Genomic DNA, 27387 nt, shown 5'->3' with positions numbered 1-27387 from the left:
GGGTCGGCATTGGTGTCCCCCTTCCTGGTCTTCTGGGGGGCCTCCACATTAGATGGGAGGAGCGGAGCTCGAGCCTTCCACTTGCCCCACTTCCCCTGCACTAGGGCCAGCCCTCCATGGCATCATCTGGGGGCTGGCTAGCAGGGGTCAAGTCAGGGGGCAGGGGCGATGGCTCAGGGACTTGGGGGGGGGGTAACGTTGGGGCTGCACCTGCCGGCAGAATGAGAAGATGTGACGGAGGGCAGGGTCTTTGCAGCCCAGTGGGAGAGGGCTGACCATGGAGATGGGTTTCCCCAGGGTAGAGAGGGAGGGTAACAGGGCAGGATTGGGAAGGAAGGGAGGGACAGAGGTCAGGACCAGACAGACGCCCAGGTCCTCTTGCCGCTCTAGGGGGATGAACATGCCCTCCACCGCCAGGCCCTTCTCCACCACCTCCTGGGCGGCGGCCTCCGATGCTAAAAAGAAGATAACTTTGCCGTATATTTTGGAGGCCGCCACAATGGCCGTGGGTCCCACCACCCTCACCAACGCTCGCACGTAGGTCTCCATGTGGGGCGAGGCGGGCACCAGGAGCCAATGGACGCCGTGCTTCCTGGTCAAGGTCAGGAAGGGGCCCCGGCTGCTATAGATGGTAGCGGAGGCGGTGTGCGGGGGAGATGACATAGCGGCAGGCGGCGGGGCTGCTGCCACCTGGGCTATGCCCTGGGGGCCAGGGGAGGGGCACCCGCAGAGCTGGTGGAGGGAACATCGGGGAGGAACGCTGCAGCTGGTGGCAGGGCCGCGGCAGTGGGGGCAGCCCCTGCCATGGAGGGCTTGGTCTTTTTTGCGGGGTCCTTCTTCTTTTTGCCCTGGTCCTTCCCACCAGCTGGGGGGCTTCCCCAGGGTCAGAGGGGGCGAAGGACATGGCAGCAGCGGAGGTCACCCCGGTGTCCACCGCTGCCGGTGCCCCAGCGGGGGCGGTGGCAGGTGATTCGGTGGCAGCCGTGGAGGTGGAGGCTTGGGAGGGCAACGAGGTGGCAGGTGGGGGAGGGGCGGTGGGGTTTTCTGGAGCGGCCCCACCAGTCTCGTCCCCTGCCATCATGAGCAGGGAGGGAAGGGAAGACACCAGAAGGAGGAGGGGAAAGGGGAAGTAGGTCAACCACTCCTCCCCGCTAGGCTGCAGGCAGGGGAGGAGGGCGCCAAAAGGGGTGGGCTGGATGTGGGGGGTAATCAGGGGTTAGTCGCCGACACGGGGTAGAATTCCGGCTCCTCGAGCTGCACTAGGGGAGGGGGGATACAACAGCATTGGGGGTGGAGTGAAGAGGGCTCAAACTAAAAAGGGGAGTGGCACAAGAGCATGGGAGGGGGCATGGGTGCATGGAGAAAGGGGCTAAGTGGGCTGGAATTAGGGCAGGAAAACCAAGGGCTAGCTTCAGAGGCTGGGGCGGGGCAAACAAACACAGGCTGCAGATGGAAAATGGGCAGGGCAGGCAAACAAACTGAAGGTAGTAACGGGGGCTGGGGCAAAAAGGGGGGGCAAAAGGCTGCAAAGGGAAAATGGGGCAGGTAGCAAAGGGCAAAGCTGTGAGGTGGGCAGTCCGGGCGGGGGCACCTGCACCCACACGCAGTTGCACAAAGTCTGTTTAGGCTGGCTGCTGCTTCTGGCCCAAAGGGTCGAATCAGGGCATGACAAGCCAAGTAAGCAACTGAGTCCAGAGGCAGGAGCTGAGGCAGATGGTAAACAGCCAGTGGGGGCGGTGGAGGGGGCAGTGCTGGTGGTGGTAGTGGTGGGGACACAGATGGATCGGGGGTAGCTCCATGCTGCACCCCTTTGTCCCTACAAAACACAGTCAAGACCCCCACCACAAGAGCACAGTTCGAAAGATACTCAGTTCAAAAGGCCCCCTCCACGGTGGTCTGCAAAGTCTCTAGGTGCTCCCCCACTGGTAGATGGTCCCCTTCTTCTCCTCCTTGGGGCTTCAGCAGCTCCAGGCAGCAAGCTCCGCAGCAGCAGCTCCAGGAACTCCAGGCGGTGGTCCAGGCAAGCAGAAAGGACCCCTCTCAGCTGGTGGTGTCCACAACAGCAATGGCTGGGGTGGGGTCCCTCACTCCCCTCCTCTGGGACATGGGCCAACAGGCTCCCCCACCCCCCAAGGGGCTGCAGTTGGAGCAGCAGCAGCACCTGAGGGTGGGGTGCAGCAGCCGGCCAGCAACCAGGTAGCAGAGAACAGGGGGTGGGGGTGGTGTCTGGCCCAGCCAGGGGAGCAACTGGAGCAGCAGCAGCAGGGAGAGCCCAGGGCCTAACAGCAGCAGTATCAGCAGCGGGAGCAGCAGCCCTCTCCCTCCTTCTCCCTCCAGGCCAGACGACTACAGGAGAGTGTTAGAAGGCAGATATATTAGTCCCAGATTAAGCAGGTCCATTTTCCCTGGATAAGGTAACAGGGGCAGTTCCAGAACAAGAAGGAACTTGCTGGAACAAATTCAGGCAGGCAGGCTAATTAGGACACCTGAAGCCAATTAAGAAGCTACTAAAATCAATTAAGGCAGGCTGGCTAATCGGGACACCTGAGTTTAAAAAGGAGCTCACTTCAGTTTGTGGTGTGCGTGCAAGGAGCTGGGAGCAAGAGGCACTAGGAGCTGAGAGTGAGAACGTGTACTGCTGGAGGACTGAGGAGTACAAGCATTATCAGACACCAGGAGGAAGATCTTGTGGTGAGAATAAAGAAGGTGTTGGGAGGAGGTCATGGGGAAGTAGCCCAGGGAGTTGTAGCTGCCGTGCAGCTGTTCCAGGAGGCACTGTAGACAGCTGCATTCCACAGGGCCCTGGGCTGGAACCTGGAGTAGTGGGTGGGCCCGGTTCCCGCCAAACCTCCCAACTCCTGATCAGACACAGGAGGAGTTGACCTGGACTGTGGGTTCCACCAGAGGGGAAGGTCTCTGGGCTGTTCCCTGACCCACATGGTGGATCAGCAGAGACTGCGGGGATTGTTGGTCTTCCTTTTCCCCATGTCGGTCAGTGATGAGAGTAGCTGAGTAAACGGCAGGTTTGAGCCACTAGCAAAAGTGGCCAAACTGAGGGCTGCCGTGAGTCTCTGAGGTGAGCAAATCCACCAATAAGCGCAGGACCCACCAAGGCAGAGGAGGAAATTTGTCACACTTAACATATCATTTAAATCAAACCTTAACACCACATACCCCATCCCTTCACACAAATATCCTCACCCGACACACCAAGCTTCATGACCAGCATTTCCTTCTGCCCAGGTGAGCATCTGCCATACCTGCATCCTCTCTGAAAGGATCTCCACCAGTAGCTCCTCAGGAAGCATGCAGCTCATCAGGCCTGATTCTCCTGCCATGCTGGAACTGATGCTGAGCCGTTGCTGGACAGGAGCACTGGGAATAGGGCTGGGAGGAACCTGCAGCATTCGTCACCACAAGGAAAAAAATGCTTCAGAAAAATCCATACAATTCCTCTGGAGACCAAGCTCATCTCTTCTGCCCATAACGTCAGACCCTTCACCCTACCAGCTAAGACTGCGGTCATATGTTAATGGTACAACTTAACACAGAAGTCATAGGACTGGAAGGCTCCTCAGGAGGTCATCAAGCTCAGCCCTCTACACTGAGGCAGGACCAAGGAAAATTTAGACCAGCCTTGGCAGGTGTTTGTCCAGCCAGTTCTTAAAAACAAAAATGCTGGGGATTGTACGCCCTCCAAGTCTGACACTTGGGGTATGGCCTTCCAAGCAGTTGAGCACCCACTTCCCTCCAGGCTTAGTGTTGTGAATTCTTGAGTTGTGAGGCTGCTGCTCAGTCCATGGCCATGGTAAGGGAGCTCAGGAAGTGAGAAATTTTCTTCCCATCACTGGGCAAGGGCTAGGGACAATCACAGTCTTGCAGCATGGGCGGGGGGGCGTAGGGACTGCTCCCTTACTGGGGCAGCACACACCCACTGGGGCAGCAAAGAGGAAATGGAACTGCTTGCCCTCCCCCACTTTGGAGCAGGAGTCGTTCCACAGAATGGGGCAGCATGCCCATTCCCGCTGGGTCTGGGAGCTGTGTGAAGGAAGCAGGATGGTGAAGTTCTTTAATACTGACCCCAACACAGTGGAACCCTGACAGCCTCCTGGCTGCGCTGGTTGTGATACCTGAGACCCTCTATTGCCGTGTCTATGCTAAAAATGGGAGCCGATTTAATAAGGTCAGTTAGGGGTATGATTCTTTAGGACATTTCCATACTGGAAGGAAGTTATACTGGCTAAAATGTGTTTTGCTGGTGTAGCTTATTTTGTTCAGAGAACTAGTATAAGCTACATCGGTTTAGCTGCTAAGCTGAGTCTCTACAGGGGAGATTTGCCATATAGCCATAACAGCATAGCATCCCCTTACTAGTGTAGGCCAGGCCCTTTTCCGAAAGCTCTCTCAGGATCCAGACCATTTTTTTTTCCTGTCTCAACCTACATATTTATTAAGAAAAATGCAAGTGCTACCGCTTGTGTAGGGTGTCTGTGCCCAGGGTACTGGACTGGGACCATGGAGGCCTGGGCCTAGTCCTCATTCTCCCACTGGTTTTCTGTGGCACCTTGGACAAGACACCTAGACACACAGTTTCAATAGGGCCCTCTCATTTTGGGTACTTCGGTTTATGAGTACCCACTGTTAGCAAGTGGCTGGCCCTCCAAAGGCGTCAGGTGTCCAGCTCCACAAGGAGGATGACTGCTGCACCTCAGGTTAACCTGGATGTACTTAACTTGCTGAGTAACAGGGAAAATGTCTGCATGGCAAGCAGCAGCCCATGGCAGCGACTCTTAGAGCCTGGGTCTACAGATTTAGGCTGCCAGGGCTCCATGTCCCTCAGATCTGAATTTTTTAGAGCTACTCAGCACCCACTGACTTCAGCTGGCATGGTGGGTGCTCAGTCCCTACAGCTGAGCACTCAAAAACTGTGGCAACCAAAATTAGAGGCTACACTTGAAAATTTGGGCCTTCACACTTCTTTGAGCCTCAGTTATTCTTGCTATACAAGCTGAGCATGACAACGCTGACACTAACATACACTGAGTCAGATCTGCACCAACTTTCAGAATTAAAACTCTTCAGGGCATGCATGCTGTAAAGTGAGGAGCACATTGCTGGTGCTTAGCAAACAACTAACCCCCATCAAACACTTGGAGAGCTCTGGCCCATGCACAGTTTGCAAATTCACCTCAGCCCTCACTCCCTCAGCCCACACTCCCCAGCACCAGAGTCCTCCCAGCCCAGCGTCTCTCAAGTAGCTAACTTTGCCTAATTCAATAGCACTTTTATCACACAGACTAAGCCCCACTAGAGACTAGAACAAGACCATCAGACTTATTTTTACCTGTGAGCACACAGGTCGAAACCCTAAGTCAGCAGAGATGAAAGCGCAGTGCAGTAACCCAATGGGCCAGTCAGCACCAGTGCAGGAGTCATCGTTTCTCACACACTTTTAGAAGAGTGATGGAATAATCCCATCTGTTTACTGATGTGAATTCACTTTCACCTGTGATCCTGTTTGATCCGATTGGTGCTGCTGCTTCTGTGCCTGCGACGCATGGCCTTCTGACTTCCCCCTGCCTGCTGCTGTGCTGCCCCTGTAGCTCTTGGAGGTGATGGACTGTGGCCCGGTTTTAGTCTCGGAGCTCGGCTGGCTACCCTCCACGGTATGCTTAGCCAAAGCCTCAGCGCTCAGTCTTGTGCTCAGAGCTGTCTGCCCTGCAGATCCCTCAGAAGACTGACCTGCTAGGATGAAAGGAGTTCAGTCTCAGGGGAAAAGGGGCAAATCACATCCATCTGCAGAAGACAGGCTATAGCAGTTAACGTTCCTCAAACTGCCAGGGATGAACACGTGCTTCTTTATCCAAATCACTGGAGCTGTATCTGCTGGCATCTTGCCTTTGCCTGCCAGCGGACTGACCAGACACATAGGGGAGCATGCCACACTCTCCCAAGGGACACAGCACAGCACGTACCTTCCCCAGGAGCATGGGGCTCCAGAATGGATTAGGCCATTCAAGCACAAGCTGGCCATTAGCACCAGGGTCATATCTGATTGCACAGAACAAACATTCCTGCCCATGTTTCTGTCACTGTCAAGGTAAAGTGCAAAAAAGGATGCATAGGTTCTACAGCCAGAGACTTAGTTCTCAAATGTTGTGGTGATGGGCAGTTATAAAAGCCTGCCTAGTCAGAGAAATACCGATGTCGAGCAAATTAATGAATGACCCTCTGTCAGACTGTGACCGACTGCAGCGAGACCAGGACTCAATTGCAAATGGCTCTGTAGTTCATTGTTTGTCCTGGGAGATGGACAGCAGAACAGAAACATCTAAATCAATACCTCTTCCTCTGGCCCCACCTCCACTGCACCATGAGGAGCAGAACCCAGGGTAGAGAGGGATTAACATGACTGTTAGAACTAAACCACTCATCCTTCTGCCCCAAGAAGCAAGGAACAGAGCTCATTGCTCCACCAAGTGGACAGGAGATGTGCCCCAAAGCCCAAAGGAAAGCCCATGACAAATGGGTTAGCACACAAAGGTCTTTCACAGCAGCTGGTGCTCCTTGTGTTGTATCTGTTCCAAGGGGAACTGTGAGACTTTGTTCTCCAGGGCTGTCAATGCAGCACCTCTTGCCTGCACCACCTTTGGGCACAAACTGTCACAAAAATTGTTCCCATTAACCCTCTCTAGCCTTGGTCTCCTTGTCCCTCTGCTTGGAATTTTAGCCGTCAAAGCAGGACCCCAGGAGCATACAGCACCCTCAGGCTGCCAACTCCAAGTGTGCTAGTGTAGGCAGCTCACCAGGTCACAGGGGTCAGGGCACAGGACCTAAGAGCAGGAGTCTCCTGAGAGAATTTGCAGGAGAAACTTCTTTGCACAAAACCTTCAAAGATGTGAACTGAATCCATTTGTATTTTTATGTAACTCGCCGTATAACTGACCTGGAGGATTATGTTTCACACACCCCATACTCATTAAATCACCATCTTTTCAAGCCAATTATTTTGGATCTTAACGGGCACTGCAGGGGGCTTCAACTTCAGCAACAAAGATATCATGAAAAGCATTTTTGGATCATCATAGCATGAAGCCTAGGCAGAGTGGCTGTTACCAGCCACGAGTTAGGGTAATCCCTTAGAAAAGCACCTGAGTGTTTTACCTCTATTATGAAAAGGAATACATCCAGAGCATCACAATGGAATGGAATGCCTAGGTACTAAGAGACAAAGATTTTTAACAAGCACTACAGACTGCACGTTGGACTTTGCATTACTGGGGATTCTGCGCCTCTGGACCCTCAATCTTCTTGATTTCAAGGCTAGAAATCCATTATAGTCCAGCATTACTGCTAGTCAACAAGAGGTGGTACTCTAACTGCAAACTGAGAAGATCACTTTATGCTCCAGCTTCTACCATCTGTGGCTCTCCTCATGGGATTTCATATCCAGATGCATCAAAGCTCCCTCCACCCATCCCTGAGGTTACCAAGAGCCCCCATGGGTTGCTGAAAAGTCTTCACAACTATGCACTAGAGGGAGAAAATGAAGGGAGGGGATAGAAAGGCCATATTATCAAAATGGTGCTGGGGTCATGCCCAGCATTTCTGTGCAGCACAGCTGTCCAGCCTTTGTGCTGCTGAAGGTCTGAGCCCTTACCAGCTTCCTCTGGTTCCCGATGTGCCTGCTCTATGGCGGCCTTGATGCACAGCTCCCGTGCACGAAGCCCCGCGGAACTGCTCCTGTCGGAGAGGGCTTCCAGTACCACAGAGTCAATGGATAGGCAGGCAGCACTGTAGTGTTTGGCCAAGGTGACAGCTGCAGTTGTCTTTCCTTTAAGAAAGAAAAGTCTTTGACATTCATGTGTGGTGCATCTTTATCTAGATACTGTATGAACAAGTGCTTTGAAATAGCCTGGTGTGGGATTTGTGACCCCTGTGAATAGAGTGATAGTCACTTTAAAAAGAATGGCCAGTGATGCCAGTGACGAGATGGATACTATGGGTATGGGCATAAATCTAATCTATTTCACACTGGTTGCATGAATGGGGATGACTTTGGCCCATTAATTTCAATGGAGTTATACCAGGGATGAGTTTGGCTCAGGGCATCAAACTAACACGTAGTTAAAGACAGCACAAATCCCACTGATTCCTCCATGTCAAATTCAGCAGGGACGTAAACAGCAGCATCAGTCACACATTGGAGTCAGGCTGGCAAGAAAAGCAGTGTTAGTGGTGAAGTGATATAGCTAGCACCGCTTTGGCACTGAACAATGTGCAAATAAAACTGTAACTGACCTTTCAATAACTGTTGTTCTTCAAGATGTGTTGCACATGTCCATTCCGATTTGGGTGCGTGTGCACACGGAGCACAGCTGTTGGAATTTTTTCCCCTAGTGGTAGCCATCAGGTTGGCTCTGGTGCCCCCTGGTGGCCCATGCACCTCAGTTTCTTCTTACTAGCCACTCTGAGTATGGGGCCGGTGAGTTGGTCTTGGAATGGACATACGCAACACATCTCAAAGAACAACAGTTACAGAAAGGTTAGTAACTGTTTTTTCTTCTTCAGGTGCTTGCACATGTCCATTCAAATTGGGCTCGGCGTTCAAGGGCAAGCCAACTGTAGCACCACTTGGCCAAGCTGCACATCATCTCTGGCCTGTTGAGTAATGACACAGTGTATAGAAAAAGTATGTACCGAGGACCAGGTTGCTGCCCTACAGATATCTTGAATAAGGACTTGGGCCAGGAAAGCTGCTGCCGAGGCTAGGGACTATGAAGAGTTGTGGAGACTTACGGAATGGTTTCATCCTTTCGATATAAAATGCCAGGGCTTGTCTAATGTCCAAGGAGTGTGTGACAGGTCCAGTGCCCCTTTGTGGCAGGGGTGGATGGGGTGTCGGGACCTTGCCACTCTTATATTCCCATGCTGGTCCTTTAAGGGCGTTCCGATGTGGCCCAATGGCCGGTTTCCCCATGCTCGCTCCTTGGTTGGGGTAGTGGGACCTAACAGTCTGATTCCATGTGTCACACCCCGCGTATCAGGGCAGGATGGCTCAGCGGCCAAAGTCCATGCAACTCGCCCCATATCTCAAGGCAGTGTGGCCCAATGGCCAGAGTCCATAGCTCCCCCCTCTCAGGCAGGGAAGTGTATCCCAATGGTCGATGTGGTAGGGGGACCCGGGCCCTCCTATTGGCAGGGTTTCTTCTTGCCCTTAGCTCAGCGGGGATCTGCCCGCAACAAGCCGAGCGTCAGTGCAGCTTTAACGCTGCTTGTCTCTAAAGTTCCCCTGCGTCACTTCCTACCTTCACCGTTGTGTTCTTTACTCTGGGGATGGGGGGTTCTCTGGTCCATCCTCTCCGGTCAGGACCTCTGTCTGGGACACCAGGTGCATCCCTGCTTGGCTGACCCCTGGATCCTGGAGGGTTGACTGTCCCTCCTCAGGAGCTGGCGGGGCACCTCCTTCTCCTCCAGTGGTCAGCCCAGACTGAGCACCTTTGCAGGCTTTTATACCTATTCTCCAGTTGGAGCATGCCCAGCAGGGCTTCTGGGGCGGGGCTTCCTCTGCCAAGAAGGAAGGGTTAACCCCTGTGGTACCAGTATGGGGCCACTCTGCCTCCCCTCTGCAAACCCATTTGCATGCGGTTTAGTGCAAAAAATTGTTAGAAAAATAGGTTGGTTGCAATTAAACTGGGACACCACCTTGGGAAGGAAACTTGGGTGAGGGAGTAACTGCCCCTTGTCCTTAAAGAAGATTGTATAAGGAGGCTCTGCTGTGCTTGGATCTCTGACACTCTCCTGGTCAAGGTGATTGCCACTAGAAACGCCACCTTCCAAGACAAGTGCACCAGTGAACACGTTGCTAGTGGCTCAAATGCGGCCCCGTCAATTTTGAAAGGACAAGATTTGGATCCCATGGGGGAAATGGATCCCTTATCTGTGGGAATAGCCTCTCTAGGCCTTTAAGGAAGCGAATTACCACCTCATGTGGGAAGACCCACCTATTGTCTATTTTCGGGTGGACTGCTGAGATGGCTGCCAGGTGGACCTTGATTGAGAAGAGGGCCAGGTCCTGCTCCTTCAGAGATAGGAGGTAGTCCAAGACGAGCTGTAGTGAAGCCTCCACAGGGGACACTCCATGTTGGGAAGACCAGAAGGAGAAATGCTTGCACTTAGTCCAGTAAGTTGTCCTCGTGGAGGGTTTTCTGCTGCCTAGGAGGACTTTACACACCTGTTCCAAACAAGCTTGCTCATCAGGGTTTAGCCATGAAGATTCCAAGTTTTCAGATGCAAGAAGCTGACGTTTGGATAGAACAGTTGCCTGGGTCCTGGGAGATCAGGTCTGGGTGGAGTGGCAGGCTGACCAGTACCTCCATGGACAGCTGAATGAGTGTGGTGTACCAGTGCTATCTAGGCCAAACCGGGGCTATTAGAATAACTCTGGCACAGTCCTGCTTGATCTTTGTCAGCAATTTGTGAATCAAAGGGATGGGTGGAAAAGCGTAAAACTGGTGGGATGACTACTTTAGCAGGATGGCATTCATGATGGACCCCAGGCTGTGGCTCCTCAGGAAGCAGAATTATTGACACTTCCTGTTGGCGCAAGTGGCAAAGATCCCACCTGCAGAAGAGGTCCCATGCGACATCCGTGCAAAGGGACCACTCGTGGTGAGTGGAAAAGAACCTGCTGAGGTGATATGTGAGCTGGTTTTGTACGCCTGGTATATAAGATGCTTGATGCTCTATCACATGAGTGAAGAGTCGCCTCTCAACAAAGAGGGGACGAGTAGGCCCCACCTAGTCTGTTGATGTAATACATGGCTGATGTATTGTCCTTGAGAACTGAGTGTTTTATTTGTAATATGGGGCAGGAACACCTGACAAGCTAGGCAGAGATCTCTAAGTTCCCTGGTATTGATGTGGACTGAAAGTTCCTCTTGGGACCACAGACCTTGTGTCCTGAGATGTCTTAGGTGGGCACTCCAACCTAGCACTGAGGCACTGGAGACCAGGTGTGCGGACGGTTGGGGCCTTGTGAAGGACACTCCCTTGCATAGTACCCTGTGGACTAAGCACAACTCCAGGGAGTTGAGGACTTAAGGCAGCACCTTGAGGACCCTGTCCAGATGTCTGAAAGGGGAGTGCATCATGCCCAGCCAGGCCTGGAGAGGTCTGATTCTCAGCCTCACATGCTGTACTATGTATGTGCAGGAAGTAGGCTTAAACACATTCTAATGGTCATAGTCAGAAGCGCCTGGAGGGAGCGTATTAATGATGAGATTGATCACAAATGGTCCTCCAGAAGATGGGCCCTTGCCAATGTCAAGCCGAGAACTGCCCCAATGAACTCTATTCTTCAAAGAGGCGTTAGGGTTGAGTTCTGAACATTTATCAGAAGACCCAGCTCTGGGAAGGTTGATTGTATGAGTGCAATGTCGGACTCCACTTGCGCTGAGGACTGGCCTTTGATGAGCACCTCCATACATATACATACAGACATGACTGTATTCATGTCTGTATGTATATTGATCTTTTAACAATACTCTTTTCTTTTTTAATAAATTTTAGTTTAATTTAGTTTAGTTTAATAAGAATTAGCCATAAGTGTATATTTAGATAAGATCTGGAATATTCGTTAACCTGGGAGGTAATGTGTCTGATCCTTTGGGATTGCTAGAACTTTTTTATATGATGATTAAGATTTTCAGCAATCCTCATCATATTTGACTTGGATGTCTTGGTGGAGGCCTGAGGCTGGGTTACTTTAAGAGAACTGTGTTATTAGCTTCTGGGTAACCAGTGAGGTATTATAGAGTCTGTTTTGTGCTGGATTGGTGAATTTAAGTATTGGAATATCCACCAGCTTTGGGGATTGTCTGCCCCATTCTTTTCAGTTCACCCTAAGTGACCTTTTGGCTCCCCTGGGATTCCGGGTCACACAAGTCGAGTTCAGATCTAGAGACGGGATAATGGACACCAGGGAGAGTATGCAGAACTTCAGCTTTTTTTAGATATCTGTTGAATCCACGCAGATCCAGGATCTGCATGAGACCTCCCTTGGCTTTGGGGATCAGAAAGTAATGGCAATAGAACCTCTTTCCCCTTAGTCGTAGTGGAACTTCTTCCATGGATCCCACCCGGAGAAGTGATTGCACTTCTAGCTCGAGAAAAAGCTCATTTGAAGGGTTCCTGAAGAGGAATGGGGAAGGTGGGTGAGAAGAAGGGGTAGAAATAAACTGGAGGGTATACCCCGACTCTACTGTACTCAAAACCCAGTGGTTGTAAGTAACCTGTTCCCAGGCCTTGAGGAAGTGGGAAAGGCGGTTGGAGAAAATAGGGGATGGATCCTGAATCTGGGGGTTTGGTATGCAGTCCTTGAGCACCTCATCAAAACGAGTGTCTCAAGTTGCCTGAGTGGCATAGGCCTGATTGCGAAGGCCCTGTGTAGGAGGAGGATGGGGGTGGCCTGCATGCAAACCCCCTGTTCCTTCTCCTCCTCTAATCATGATGTGGCTGCTGGGGGAAGTAGCAGCCATATTGCTGGGGCCTATATGGTCTCCTAAGCTATGCAGGATTGTGGAACCCAGGGACTTTAGTGTCACTGTGGAGTATTTAAGGCTGTGGAGCCTCGCATCAGTTTGCTCTGAAAAGAGCGAAGGGTTTTCAAAGGGCAAGTCCTGCAAAGTCTGCTGAACCTCCTCCGGGAGCCAGGATGTCTGTAACCATGAGCTTCTGAGCACGGTGACAGCAATCTGGCCACAGAATCAGCTGCATCCAGGCTGCTTGCAGGGAGGCTCTGGCAATCGACTTGCCCTCATCCACAAGGGCCAAGAACTCCTGCTGATTGTCCTGGGGAAGTTTGTCTTTAAATCTGCATATAGTCTCCCACATATTTAAAATCATAGCTACCCAGCAGAGCCTGCTGGTTTATTATGCGAAGTTGAAGACCAACTGTTGAATATGCTTTCCTCCCAAGCTGGTCCAAGTTTTTGGGGTCTTTTGCCCTTGATGTATGTCTCTTCTGGCCCTGACGATCCCTCTCATTGGCTGCCGCCACCATGAGTGACCCAGGGGGAGGGTGAAAAAATAAAAATTCAGAGCCCTGGGCAGGCACGAAGTATTTCTGTTCAGTTTTCCTGGTGGTGGGTGGGAGGGAGGCAGGGGTCTGCCAGAGGATCTTGATGGGCTTCATAATCGCCTCATGCAGTGGAAGGGCAACTCTTGTCGGCGTTGTTGCTGCCAGGATGTCCAAGAAGACTTGGGATGGTTACTCGATGGCCTGTGCCTGTAAGCCCAGATTGGACGCCACCAGATTCAGTAAATCCTGGTGGGCCCTTAAATCACCCTGAGAAGGAGACGACACCTTTGACACCACTTCTTCCTCAGGTGAAGAAGAAGAGGAAAGGGCATAAAAAGCTGTCCTCACCTCCAGCTCTTCTCTGCCTGCTGATCAGCAGTGACTTCGGTACTGGATTGTGCGCTGGGATCGGTATTGGGTTGTGTGCTGAGTTCAGTGGCCAGCTTGGTTCCGGGGCCAGCCCTCCACATCTGTACCAGCTGATGGTTCCAGGGTCCCTCAGTGAGGCACCAGCAGCACCCTACTCTCTTATATGATTGAGTTGGAGCACCACGAGCTAGAGCTTTAGCTCAGGGAAAATCCCCAGGGTTCCAGAAAGGCCACTGCCTGGGTGTCAATTCCCATGGATAAATGGGCCAGGCGCTCTGTGACAACATTGCACCTGGAGCTCCCAGGGTCACCGATGGGCATGGAGAGTGGTGTCTGTAGCACCGATGGTCTCATCGGTGCATGGAACAGGGTCCTGAGTCTGACCTTGAAGAGGACCAGGAACGACGAGGAGCGGGGAGACCATGGTGGTGCCAATTCTCCTGGTGCTGGGGAACAGTGCTGCAACGATGTTGCAGGTGAAACGATCAGGATAGGCTTTCCCCTGGAAAGTGGTTTAAGCACCGCTCTTGAACTAGTGGGTGGTGCCGAAGGTGCTGCATCTTGGCTGCCAGGTGATCCTGGTACTGGCAGAGTCAACAAGTGTCTCTCCGCTGCATACACTTCCAACATGGAAGGGACTGCAAATTGGTTGGCACGGTGCTGCGGGGCGGTGTTACTCCCTTTGCGGGGTTTGCGGTACTGGTGTGGCTGCTGACAGCAGTGGTTGTTGCTATGCCAAAGAAGGAGAGTGGCCTGCTCAAGGGCTTGCTCTATCTTGGTCTCTTTTCTTGCTTCTCTCTGGTGCCAGCGAATGGCTCTTTTCATGGTGTCTATGATGCCTCTTCTATATCAGCCGGAGGTGCATATGCACCAAAGCAGATGTGCTAGGTGCCAAGTCGGATCTCAGCTCCGAGGTCAGTCTTAGCACCGCCTCCATTAGGAGGACTTTGAGTCTCGCTGCCTGGTCCTTTTGCATGCAGGGTTTAAACTTCCGACAGATTTGGCAGCAGTCTGTCCTATGGCCCTCCCTCAAGCACTCGAGGCAGCTCAAATGTGGGTCACCGGTGGGCATAGGTTTCCCACAGGTGACCGAGGCATGCTCCGATACCAGGGCGGGGAGGGACCTCCTCTCTGAAAGTGGAGAAGTGTCCTACTATAACACACTAAAACTTGATTACAGACCTGAGGGTGGCTATCCTTCAACAAAAAAACTTCAAAAACAGACTCCAACGAGAGACTGCTGAATTGGAATTAATTTGCAAACTGGATACAATTAACTTAGGCTTGAATAGAGACTGGGAGTGGCTGGGTCATTACACAAAGTAAAACTATTTCCCCATGTTTATTCTCCTCCCCCCCCACTGCCCCTCAGACTTTGTCAACTGCTGGAAATGGCCCACCTTGATTATCACTACAAAAGGTACCCCCCCACACACTCTCCTGCTGGTAATAGCTCACCTTAAGTGACAGGTTTCAGAGTAGCAGCCACGTTAGTCTGTATTCGCAAAAAGAAAAAGAGTACTTGTGGCACCTTAGAGACTAACAAATTTATTTGAGCATAAGCTTTCGTGAGCTACAGCTCACTTCATCGGATGCATTCAGTGGAAAATGAAGTGAGCTGTAACTCAAAAAAGCTTATGCTCAAATAAATTTGTTAGTCTCTAAGGTGCCACAAGTACTCCTTTTCTTTTTGCGAATACAGACTAACATGGCTGCTACTCTGAAATTAAAATTAATCTAACTCATAACAACTATTTACAACTAGATGAAGAGAAAACCACTGTAATGCTTTGCCAAGGGAAAGGGGAGTTTCAACAGCCATCACAGGCAATAAGAAGGAACTGAGGAGCGTGCGCTCAGCAGGGCCCCTTATACTGGCACTATGAACATTCGACACCGGGGGGCACCAGAGCTGACCTGACGGATACCACTGGGGAAAATATTTCTGACAGCTGTGCTTGGGCATGCACGCACCCAAATTGGAATGGAAATGTGCAAGCACTCGAAGAACTAGTGTAACTTGCACACAAGGCTATGGAAGATGGGAGGGTCTGGAAAAATGATATCCTTTAGAGCATTAGACAAAGCACCAGTGGAGGCTTTATCTCTATAACCTTCCATTAACTGCTTTTCTTGTATATGCCTATCTTCTTCCCCATGTCAGTGAGCCCTGTTTTGCACACTCATGGAACGCCAAATCCATGCGTCACCATTTACACCTCTCTTCAGACCAGCTGACACTGAGATGTCTTTCCCCACTAGATGGGGTCTAGTTTGTTCTCACCAAGTTGATCCTGATACAATTGGGTCAAAGGGTGTTTGTTTGTTTGTTTTGTTTCTGAAAGGAAAATTCAAAGTGCACTCCATATAATCCTCCCCAGCTCCCTTCCCCAGACATGGAGCCCTCCATTTCCAGGGTTTGGAGCTGCCATGTCTTCTCCACTGCAGCCTAATGTCTGCCAAACAAACTCTCCTCCCACATAGGTGTAATCACTGGTGTAATCACAACTAACTCTATTGATGCGAATGATGTTATGCTAATGTCAGATATAGGGGTAATTGCGGGGAGACTCAGGCCCAACTTTCCATCTCAGAGTGGGACTTTTATTTTCTCCATCTCTGGCCCAGCTACCACCGGTTTGGATCTTTGTGTCCTACCCAGCTCTAGGCCACGTGGTGAAGATAATCAGAAAGAATGTCATTGTTGTTGCAACTGAGAATTTTTCCTGCCTTTCCCTTCCTCCCCTACCATCCTTCTGGCCAGAAGAGAACAGTCTCTGCACCTGTAAGGGGAGCGCCATGGATTATGATGACAATGCCTCTGCGGTTCTTGGCTGCACGACCTTCTGGAGAGATATCTATGCCAAGGTGGCGTGCGATGGCTCTGGAAATGGGATTGTTGTCTACTTCTCCAACAGCCTCCTTGCAGCTGCCATCAATGCTTCGCTGATACTCTACCACAGAGAAACAAGGGTCATATGACTCTACCAGATGCCAGTGTCTCAGAGAATCCTTCCCCATTCCCTGACAGTGCACTCAGTGCTTTGGGAGAGTCCTCAGGAAAAGGACACTTGCCAAGTGGGGACAAGACATGATTAGCATAACACTAAGGGCCTCAATCCTGCCTTCAGCTAAGGACGCTCAGACATTCCTGGGCGCTCCCTGGTGTCCTCTCAGAACATCATCTCACTGCTGCAAGTGTCCCAGCTGCTGGAAGGTAAGTGAACAGGGTGACAGAGTGGGGAATGGACAGCCAGTCTGTCTGCCACAAACACTCAAATGGTTCTGCCCGCTCTGTCACATCCCAATACACCCCACTATCCAACAGCACCACAAGAAATGACATTACACTGACTGCCTTGCAGCACCTGTGGGTTTGATCCCAGGGAGTATGAAGTATAATTATCAGGCACATAGCAACAGACATTTAATGCAGTCCTACTACTGGGGATTGAATGTGTGGCTCAAGCAAATAATCTGCTATGGGAATCAGACTGCTGAGGCCCTGTGGGATGCCTCTGCAGTTTAATGATCTCCAGCAGAGAGCTGTTTTCCTCTTTCAGTGGTTTCTCTTCTGCTCAGTCAAATGGTTAAGAAACACAACACAGGGAGATTTGACTGAAGATTATTTTCATGGCCCTTCTATGAATCGACTGCAGAGTTTGCAAACAATCATTTGCTTCTTTACAGCTCCCAGCTTCTTCCCTTATTAGCCCACCGAATGCCGTACATCTTGGCTTGTGACACTGTAAGCAGCTGCCACACACGACAGTGACAGAGCTTCCCTTGTTGGAATGCTCTGCACTGCCATGCAGGAGACCCACACTCAAATCCTGGTGGTGGTCTCAGTCTCCAAGTGTCCAGATCTGAGAATGATGATGAAGCTGGGCATTGGCAGGGGAAAAGCACCTCCTGGGGCTCAGTAGTGATGTTTCTGGTTAACAGAGAAGTGGAAAGAGAAAAGGAGTACTTGTGGCACCTTAGAGACTAACAAATTTATTAGAGAAGTGGAGGGAGTGACACAGGAGTTTCAGACAGCCCTCCAGAGTCAATGGCAAGTTCCAGTGTAAGGAGAAGGGACGTTAACATGGAGGCCAATGGAAGGATCATGAGGGGTCCAGCTGAGAGTCTGGGGACCCTGTCCAGGGAAAGGAAAGGATCCCAGATTACGTTACATGGGTGCTAACCCACAGATCTGAGAGGGTGCGAATTTTTCACAACCAGAGCAAAAAATCCCACTCTGCTTCCACAGCCAGAGAGGCACATGGGTGCAGTAGGATGGATGTGGTTCTGTGGAGTGAGGGGAAGGTAGAATTTTGGGAGCTCACTCAGGGGATCCTCCTGTTTCTGTGCACAGTGGCGCTTGGAGTGGCAGGGCAGAGTGGGCCAGGCTGGGACCAGTGAAACCATTGCCCCACTGATTCACTGGCCATCACCCCCGTGACCCTCCAGCCTGGCAACATAAGCATGATGTGGAGGAGAGGATTTGAGGCCTGATGACTCAGAAGGTGACAGATGGGAGCAGCTTAGAAGGCCAAGTCTGCAGTGAAATGATTGAGGCAATGCATGAACCCTCTATCAGGGCCATTCCCACCTCAGTGGATGGTGAACTGCTGGAGAGCTGGGAGTGGTTACCTAGCCCCTGTCCTTTTTCAGCACCTTCCTCCTCTTCCTCCTGCTCGAATTTAGACTCCACCTTGTGAGAACGCCTTTCCTCAAAAACGGAGATGGAGGGAAAGATGGTGATCCCGGTGGAGGCAGTGCACGTGGTCCCAGAAGGATTTTGCTTCACTCTGCGCTCAGAGAGAGATGGGTTCTCTTCGTCATCTAGCCGGGGGGAGGGAGGGGAAGAGAGGGAGGAAGAGGCAGGAAGGGAGGAGAGATTGAGTGCAGGAAGACAAGGTGGTACTTGGCTATTCACCATCTGACATTTGTGATTGCCTTACTGTACAAGCTAGGTTCAGGCAATGCCCGAGCCATATGCCGCCCACTGCACCTAGGGGAATTTCACCTCATGGCTTTTCCGCAGATGGTTCTCTTTGACTAGGTACTCTTCGTGGTGTGTGATTGGTCAATCACATAATATGATTTCTGCCTCAGTAGTGGGTGACTGAAACTTCCTCAACTGGAGAGCAGCTATTACAAAATGATGAACAGCAAATTACAGACCTTGCAGCAGGAATGTTTGGTCAAATGTTCATTGAGCATGTATATAGCTACTGCAGTTATTACTGTGGTGGTTCATGGCCACACTGCCCTTCTTCTTCTGATAAGCACGTAAGAGGGGCAGTGTGGGGGGCTGAGAACCAGGACTCTCAGCTCTGTGCACAGCTCCCCCCGGAAGCTGGGCTGCTCTTGGGGCTCTTGGATCCCTGCGGATCCCTCTTCTGTTCTTTGTAATTCTTACGTGCTTATCAGCCTTTTCTATTTTTATAATGAATTCCAGTTCAACAGACAAGAGGAATTTTCTGCACACAGAGCAATCAGCCACTAGCTGAACTGAAAAGCAGTGCTCTTCAAGGTGTTAACATAGTGGGGAAATACATGCGCTAGATTGCTAAAGCTTGCTGGCCTGTATCTCTCATGCACTTGCAGTATGGTAGTGACTCGTTATGTGTAATTGTACCTGGTTCAGGTAAGTCTCTGTTAGGACACAACACATCTCTTATCATGTTCTCAGAATTATTGAGGGGTAGGGCTCTTCCTCCACAGCCATGGAGGGGCATGGGTGCAGTAGGATGGATGTGGTTCTGTGGAGTGAGGGGAAGGCAGGATTCTGGGAACTCAGGGGATCCTCTTGTTTCTGTGCACAGCGGAGTTTGGAGTGGCAGGGCAGAGTGGGTCAGTCTGGGGCCAGTGAAACCATTGCCACACCGATCCATCCCCATGACCCTCTGCAACATAGGCATGATGTGGAGGAGTGTCTTATACCGGGGGCCAGACTAGATGATCACAATGGCCCCTCCTGGCCTTTGAATGGATGACTCTATTATTTAAGGTAACAATGGGTGGGAAGAGCTAGATCTGGGTGGGCATGAAAAGAATCCATGAAATCCCATCATTTTGGCTCTGGCTCCAGCACTACACACTAGAGTCTTTGGTGACAGGAGTCTAAAGGGGTGGATTCTGTTCTCAGTCCATTACACTGCTGTACAAAGGGGGAGTGACATCAGTGGAGATAGTCCTGATTTACACTGAGCAGATGGGGCCTAAGTCTCCTCTCATAGCCTGTAAGTCAGGAGTGACCCATCAAAGTCCACAGAGATTCACCAGTGTAAGTCAGAGCAGAACTGGGACCAGTAAGTACAGTGCTCGGCGTGGGCACTGCTGGCTGCTGCAGACAAGGCCTGCTCTAGAAGGCCAGCCAGTACGCTGTTTCCATGTGGATATCTGGGTTTCCTCCACCAGCATTTGCACTTACATGTAGCCTTGGGGAAAATCCTAGACACAGATAAGGTCAGTTCTGTTCCTTGAAAGTCTAGAACAAGCTGCACTTTGTTCAGAGTCCTCACCGTTCTCTTGGCTTATTGCCTCCATCATTTTGGCCTTAGCTAGCTCATCTGGAATCCTCTTCTGTTCTTTGTAATACTCCAGCACCTCTGGAGGCAGCTTCTCACCTGGGATGCGAGGGGGCAGCAGCAGGGTGTTATGGGAATCGTAGCCCTTCAGCATCCGCAAAATCTGTGGCCAAAAAGAAGAGAAGCCACAGGCATAGGACAGGCTTCCAGGAATCCATTCCCTCCTCCCACAGAGTGCCTCAGAGAGAGCCCAGGGGCCTCTCATATCCCCTCTTCCTTCTCCTCTCTCCCACAAAGGCATGGTAGAGACCTCCCCTCTAACTGAACTGGGCTGGCTCCATACCCCTCTGCAGCCCATCAGCGCAGCTGCCTGCATCTGCCGGATGGGACTACAGGGTAACATGAGGTGCTGGCTGCTAGAGCTGGACCACAGCCTCCTCCCACAGCGGTAGATCAAAGTCAACCTGAGGCCCGCTATGACACCATTCACTTGAAGCCTGCCCACTGGTACGAGGCCTATGACTCAGCGTGAAAGGTCTCCCACCAGCTCTGAATTGCTCTGCCAGGAGGTGCTGGTGTCACAGGGCAGTTGACGAGGGAAGAGGGCATTTCTCTGGAATAGCACATGAAAGGAGGGGTTTGTGGGACTAGGGAATGACTCCAACAGGGATAATCCATGGGAATTGGGAAGCAAGCAATGAAATGCAGCTACTCCTCGATGCCAGCATCACAGCTGCTGGCCTTTTGGGCTCTCCTGCTTGGTTTGCCTCTAATGCTTGGTCCCGCTTAATAAAGAGTTGGAACTTCAGGACCTCTGAAGCATTCAGAGGTTTTAAGTGACAAGGGGGGGTGCTAGGACTCCCTCTCCTCTCACCCTCTCCTCGGTCAGATACTGCTGGTCAAACTCCAAGGAGTAGAACTCAATGGGGAACTTGCATGGGTTCTTCACTACCACCTCTACCTCATCCCCAACACCATATGGCAGCAGGGGCCCCAGCTCCAGCACTGAGGGTGTGAACTCCAGCCGTGGCTCCAGACCGTATCCAGAGACAAGCAACAACAGCCGGTCACTGCTCTGGGAGATGTGCACTGTTAGATGGTTGCTGTAAAACCTCTGGGAAGAGAAAGAGAAACCCGTGGGATTCCTTCATGCCCCTTGCTCCAAAGAAACACACAGGATCCAAGTGCACCACTGGCCTATGCGAGATCAAGGCCCTAGGGGCCAATGAAGTTGCACCCATTTACTTACATCACCAGTGAATTTGGCCCATATCTCAGTGTATTTGCATTCAGGCCCCAGGTGGTTCCAGGACCCAGCACTGTATCTGGGTACTTGTACAACAAAGCCAAGATGATGTTTTGGGTGATTTCATCCTTGTCCTTGGTGAATGTACAACACAAAGCCAGTGGGGAAATGAGCTGTAGCCTTAACAGAAAGGCTCAAATGACACACAATGCAGAGAGTGATTCACCTCTTCCCAAAGCATAATGCCTGGCAGCACTGCCTCAGAACAGGTGAGACTTATGTGAAGGTGGATCAGCCTGCATCTGAGGAGCTCTTACACCTTCTGCTGAAGCATCTGGCACTGGCCACTGTCAGAGACAGGCTACCAGGCTCGATGGCCCTTAGGGTTTCCCCCCTCCAGGGGACAGTTATCTTAGGAGGCAGAGTTTAGTGGCAGCACTGATGGGGAGTCTAGGAGAGCTGTGCTGTTAAAGGTGGAAAGGCTGCTCCTGGAGTGATGGGGCAGCTCTCCCAGTTATAAAAGCCATAGGAAGGGGGTCATCAGGGCCTTCCCTAGCAGGGTGCGGGGCCTGGGACAAATCAGCCTCTATGGGCCCCCCTTAACATTTTTATACAGGTGAAATCTGGTGTGGGGAGGGAACACCAGTGCTGGGGGGGGCAAGGGACAATGGAGAGTCACAGGGTTGCACCTGTCCTAGGGGTGAGGGGGCCCGCTGTGCTGGAGGGTCCTGGAAAAGGGAAGGGTCTGGGGCAGAAGGGCACTGGATGGGGTCAGCTGGGCACTGACATGTTCTGGCGGCACTAAAACGCTGGCGGCTGATGTGGCAGCGGGTGACACCAGGAGCCGGCGGGGCAGGGCAGAGCGGGGCGAGCTGGGGTTGCTGCTGCTGCTGCCAGAGACCGAGCAAGAAACAGAAATACAATGCGTACTTCCCACTGGTGAGTGCAGGCTTGACCCCTGCTGCCAGTGCCAGGCCCACCGCTAATCCCTAACTCCCACCCCGGGCCAGCCTGGCCCCCCAGGCATCCCTAACTCCACCCCACTGGGCTGGCCTAGTGCACCCCGCAAGACACATGCACACTGAAGCATGGGGGCGCCCAAAGCATGGGGCCTGGAGCGGTCATGCTGATTTACCTTACCCAAGGTACGGCTTTGGGGGTCATAGAGAATTAGTAGAATAGCAGTACTTTGCACTCTGGGAGCACAAAGGGGGAAACAGAGGCACCAGCTCTGGGTTTTCACCACCACACCACACTGCCTCCCCCTTCTTTGGTAATTACTAGACAATCTCACCTCTTCCACTGGCGCAAACTTGACCTGCACATTGAGTCGCTCCCCTGGAGCCAGCATTCCAGACGAGGGGATCATCTCAAAGATAGGAGGCTTTGATTTGAATTCCTGACGCAGCTTCTGCCGCAGGCTGGCTGGCAAGTGTTTATCCACCTGATCGCCCAAACCCAAACGATTAGCTCAGACCCTGAAACACTGCTGCAGCCACAGCCTTCATAGAACATGGACCAGCCAAGTAACCAGTGAGAAACAGCTGTTTCAATTAGCCAATGAGAAACACAGAAGTATGTTACCGTTCAGGCTTGGAATGAAGAATGATGGAAGGAGATGGCCAGGGAATTAGTACAGAGACAAGGCGCTAACAGATGACAAATTCCAGACAATCAGAGCCAGCACCAATTACCCAGGTTCAAAAACCTTTAGCTACAGCACTTTACTCTTGATGATAGTTACAAGAATTAAACAGTATGGGTGGGAATTTCAAAACAGACTAGGGGATGCTGAGAACAGGACTTCTCCCACCTCCTCCCCAATCTCTAGCTGAGCAATTCCTCCTCTTCTCTCCTCTCTCAGAGTCCCTTAGTGCATGGACCAGCCGTGGCTGAGGAGGGCTGAATGAGACTTTCTTCAGAGCTCATCAATGCTGGCCCCTGCTTCGCTACCAGAGGCGCTGCAGAGTATCATTCCCTCTTCCCACAAACCCCTGGGCAGCCTTATGCTGCTTGCATCTCCTGGTCTGAGGAATGACACATGGGGCTCATAAATCAAGCATGTTCCTGTTTGCAGAACAGAGCATGAAAGGCGCTATGATGTTCCCATGATGTTCTTAAAAAGGGAATTCCCACTTGGCTCACAGCTTTGACATTAGCAGCTCAAATGTATCAGCTCAGCAAACGTCATCAGCTGTTTGACTATTGGGTGTTAAAACGCATCCAAGGCCTAGTAAGCTGACTCTATGACTGGAGCAGGCTGGTACTTTGCTGTAGGTCCTGGATCTACAATCCTTACTCACTGAGTCATTACTGAGGTAAGTGCTACTCTGTGCAATAAGGGTTGTGGAACTGAGGCCTGAGGGCACAATGGGGAGTGGCGGTAATGGAAGGAGGTAGGGACGTCACTGGCTGTCTTTGCTTTACCTTTTTGATGCACTCATTACTGGTGATGAACCATTCGCAAGTGATCTGCAGCTGATTGTGGAGCTGGATGGTCTCCACCTGGCACTGCCCACACTGGATGGAGGAGAACTCCAGCTTGTTGTTGGAGATGCAGAGCGAAGGCATGGTCACCTTGGCACGAAGGCAGATGTGAAACGTCGGGCCAGCTACAACCTGAGTACACAACGTAGGCCCCTGGTGAGACGTCTGGAGGAGAACTAACTGCAGACTTGAACCGTGACAGGCTGGGGAAGCCGGGCTAAGAGAGTGACTCAAACCTTTACCAGCAAGGGATGGAGAGTGAAGGCTACGGGGCTGGAGAATACCTCATACCTTGATGGGCAGGAGCACTTCCACATCTCCCAAGGGCAAGTTGGCACTGCGTGGATCAAACTGTACTTCAAACGTTTCTGTCTCACAGTAGGGCAGGTTCTTCACACGGTCCAGTTCTATGCTGAAACCTTGACCACCACATAACAAAACCACTTAGAACCTACGGTCTGCAGAAAGCATGATGCACGTAAGTCATAGTGTAACTATGCCTCACAGCTGTCACAGTACAGCCCTCCACAACTTACTGGTGACAGAGTGACAGAAAGCAGATCCCTCTGCTCCAAGAGCACAGGTACCAGAGGGAAAGGAGAATCGCCACCGGCTGAAAGCCTAGGGCCTATGACACAGCACAGCAGTTCTGATTCTGCTTAGTAGAAACATACACACACACACACACACACACACCACACACATTCATCACAACACAGCAAAGCTGAGCCAGTGTGAACACTTGTACACTTCCTGCTAATCTCCTGAGTTTCTCACGGTTGGGGATTTATATGAGTGATCCCTGTTAATGCAAAGAGCAACCTTACATACAATGCACTGCACATCAGAGTGTGGCAATGCATGTCACTATTCAGCCAGTAAAACAACAGAAACCCCAACCCACAATAATAGAGCACAGGAGAGACCCATCTGCTCTGCCTGTATCTGGGCAGGCCCCCTCGGTGAAGTGACATGCACACTTTGCTCTTTAGCATCCCAAGTGTTTGGTACAAGTTACTGCAGCTGCTGAAATCCCACTTATTCTGACTCTCTTCTGCAGAGATTTCCAGTCAGCAGCTCCCTACGAGACATCCCAGAGGTGGCTTTAAGGACCTTTCTCCCAGCACAGTCACTGCTTTCTAACAGGACTTGGCTAAGAACTGGTTTATCCTGTAATTTTAAAGCAAAACATTGAAAACAAACACCCAGACATTTTCATTAGTGTTATAAAAGGGGATGATTATTTATTGTTGGTAGCACCGGAGCAGCGAGGGCCCCAGTGACAGATCAGAACCTCATTGTGCTAGGCACTGTACATACACAGAACAAAGTAATCAGAGCCTTGTATGTGAGTCTAAAACCCAGGTTTAATAACAAAATAAGCACTGTGTTCAAGTCTGCCATGAACGAGATGTGTCTGTGTGCTCCCATGCTGCAAACCTGCATTCCAGCTATCAGACAGAGGGAGACCAGACCACAGGCCAAGCTGTAGCAAGGGGAGGAAAGAAGGTGCTGACTGCAGCATCATCTAATTCCCTAATGCTGATCCCTGGAGAAACACTGACCTTAAAGGATGACTCTGGGCCCAATCCTGCTCCCATTAAAGTCAACAGTAAAGCTTCCACTGATCACCTAGGGAGCAGGAACAGACTTGATATATTCTGGTCTCGATTCTCTCTTGCACTGAGAGCCACTCAGCCCTGGGGGTGGGCTCTTACTTATGCCAGTTGGCTATGATCCCTATGGGACCATCGGCCAGCGGAGAATCAAAGTTGCACAGTCACTCTCCAACTTTCCCACACCAACAGGGTGTGTAGATGGGGCATTGGCCAGGAGCTGGTATGCTGTTTTCCATCAGCTGAGAGTGGCCCTGCACCGGGGGTGGAGGGGCGGGGATCCTGGTTCTCCGTCCCTCCAACTGAAGTAAGAGTTGGCAAAAAGGCAGCTGGCAGAGGGGCGGGTGGGGTGAGCGTTACTGGATGGAGAAAAGCGTAAGAAACAGAAAGCCCTAATGGGAAGAGGTGGGATTTCCCATATTACATAGAATCACAGAATATCGCAGTTGGAAAGGACCTAAGGAGGTCATCTAGTCCAACCGCCTGCTCAAAGCAGGACCAATCCCCAACTAAATCATCCCAGCCAGGGCTTTGTCAAGCCTGACCTTGAAAACCACCAAGGAAGGAGATTCCACCACCTCCCTAGGTAACGCATTCCAGTGTTTCACCACCCTCCTCGTGAAAAAGTTTTTCCTAGTATCCAGCCTAAACCTCCCCCACTGCAACTTGAGACCATTACTCCTTGTTCTGTCATCTGCTACCACTGAGAACAGTCTAGATCCATCCTCTTTGGAACCCCCTTTCAAGTAGTTGAAAGCAGCTATCAAATCCCCCCTCATTCTTCTCTTCTGCAGACTAAACAATCCCAGTTCCCTCAGCTTCTCCTCATAAGTCATGTGTTCCAGTCCCCTAATCATTTCTGTTGCCCTCCGCTGAACATTTTCCAATTATTCCACATCCTTCTTGTCGTGTGAGGCCCAAAACTGGACACAGTACTCCAGATGAGGCCTCACTAATGTCGAATAGAGGGGAACGATCATGTCCCTCGATCTGCTGGCAATGCCCCTCCTTATACAGTCCCAAATGCTATTGGCCTTCGTGGCACCAAGGGCACACTGCTGATGCATATCCAGCTCCTCGTCCACTGTAACCCCTCGGTCTTTCTCTGCAGAACTGCTGCCTCTGCACAGTCAACAGATTTTGAATTATTGCATCAGACTGAGATGGTTCATTCCTCCTCCATTTAGTTAGAGCCCACATAAGCATCTCATCCCCATTACCTGTATCATGCAGGGCCCGTCTGTCTGCATGGAAGGATACAGGGAACTCGCTGGTGTTGGTGATTTTGACAATGTGAGTTCGGATGTTACCAAGAATGATGTAGCCAAAGTCCAAGATGTATTCAGGCAGCTGAGCTCTGAAAGGGTTAACGAGAGCTCAGTTTGAGTCACAGCCTCCTGCTCAGTTGGGCTGCATTTTCAAAGAGAGGAGCAAGTCCCATGTTATATAACCATTCACTGCTTAGAAAACTCAGCCCTAAGTGCCTAACCCCAGGCCTAAATTCCTAATGATGTATCATTAACGGCTTGTCTGCATGGGCAGCAGTGCATGATTTCTAAAGTACACCAATGTGTTGCATGCTAACTGGCCCATGTAGAGCCTGCTGGTATGAACTAAAAGTTCCCTAGCGTATATTAATGTAATGCTGGGTCACTTAAAATTGATTCAATACATTTCAGTGAAGTTTCTCTGCACTGTAACCAAGTTTCACCCATGCCAACACCCTTAGAATGCAGAACTCAGCCCCCATAGATAGGAGGTGAGGCTCTTCCAAAGCAGGCCCATTCCTCGTTGGTGCTAGGGTCACAATTCAGGAAGGCATCAATATTCCGGAGAGCACTTAAGCATACCAATAACCCTATGCACATGCTTAGGTGCAGGTGAAGTCAATGGGACAGAAACACAAGCATGTTCCTGAATCAAGGTGTAGCTGAACACAGGAAATGTCTTTGTCTCATTCAAGGAGGGGCAATGAGAAGACTTGTTGGTCTGTGTACCCCTGTGATCCCACCAGTAGTCACACTCCTTGGGCTAAGTCTTGTCCAGTTGATATCTGTGTAATTCCCAGTT

At 51.2% G+C, this 27387-nt stretch overlaps 1 protein-coding gene across 4 annotated transcripts in view; it reads right to left on the bottom strand.

Annotated features, from left to right (window-relative positions):
* The window catches only part of HYDIN (HYDIN axonemal central pair apparatus protein), a 450179-nt gene that overhangs the window by 101344 nt on the left and 321448 nt on the right, over positions 1–27387 (bottom strand). For 3 of the 4 annotated variants that reach the window (XM_043494938.1, XM_038368829.2, XM_043494937.1), the window contains exons 32-42: positions 26538–26674; positions 23993–24120; positions 23642–23833; positions 22509–22658; positions 20843–21082; positions 19963–20131; positions 18086–18277; positions 16234–16404; positions 7661–7834; positions 5507–5745; positions 3261–3398 (exon numbers count right to left, since the gene is read on the bottom strand). In XM_043494938.1, the coding sequence (XP_043350873.1) occupies positions 3261–3398; positions 5507–5745; positions 7661–7834; positions 16234–16404; positions 18086–18277; positions 19963–20131; positions 20843–21082; positions 22509–22658; positions 23642–23833; positions 23993–24120; positions 26538–26674 (1930 nt within the window). The remainder of the gene's footprint in view (positions 1–3260; positions 3399–5506; positions 5746–7660; positions 7835–16233; positions 16405–18085; positions 18278–19962; positions 20132–20842; positions 21083–22508; positions 22659–23641; positions 23834–23992; positions 24121–26537; positions 26675–27387) is intronic. The other variant, XM_038368830.2, reaches the window with a different exon arrangement.

The sequence above is a fragment of the Dermochelys coriacea genome, chromosome 12 (assembly GCF_009764565.3).
Source record: "Dermochelys coriacea isolate rDerCor1 chromosome 12, rDerCor1.pri.v4, whole genome shotgun sequence".
Lineage (NCBI taxonomy): Eukaryota > Metazoa > Chordata > Testudines > Dermochelyidae > Dermochelys > Dermochelys coriacea.
This window is presented reverse-complemented; position numbering and strand designations above follow the sequence as displayed.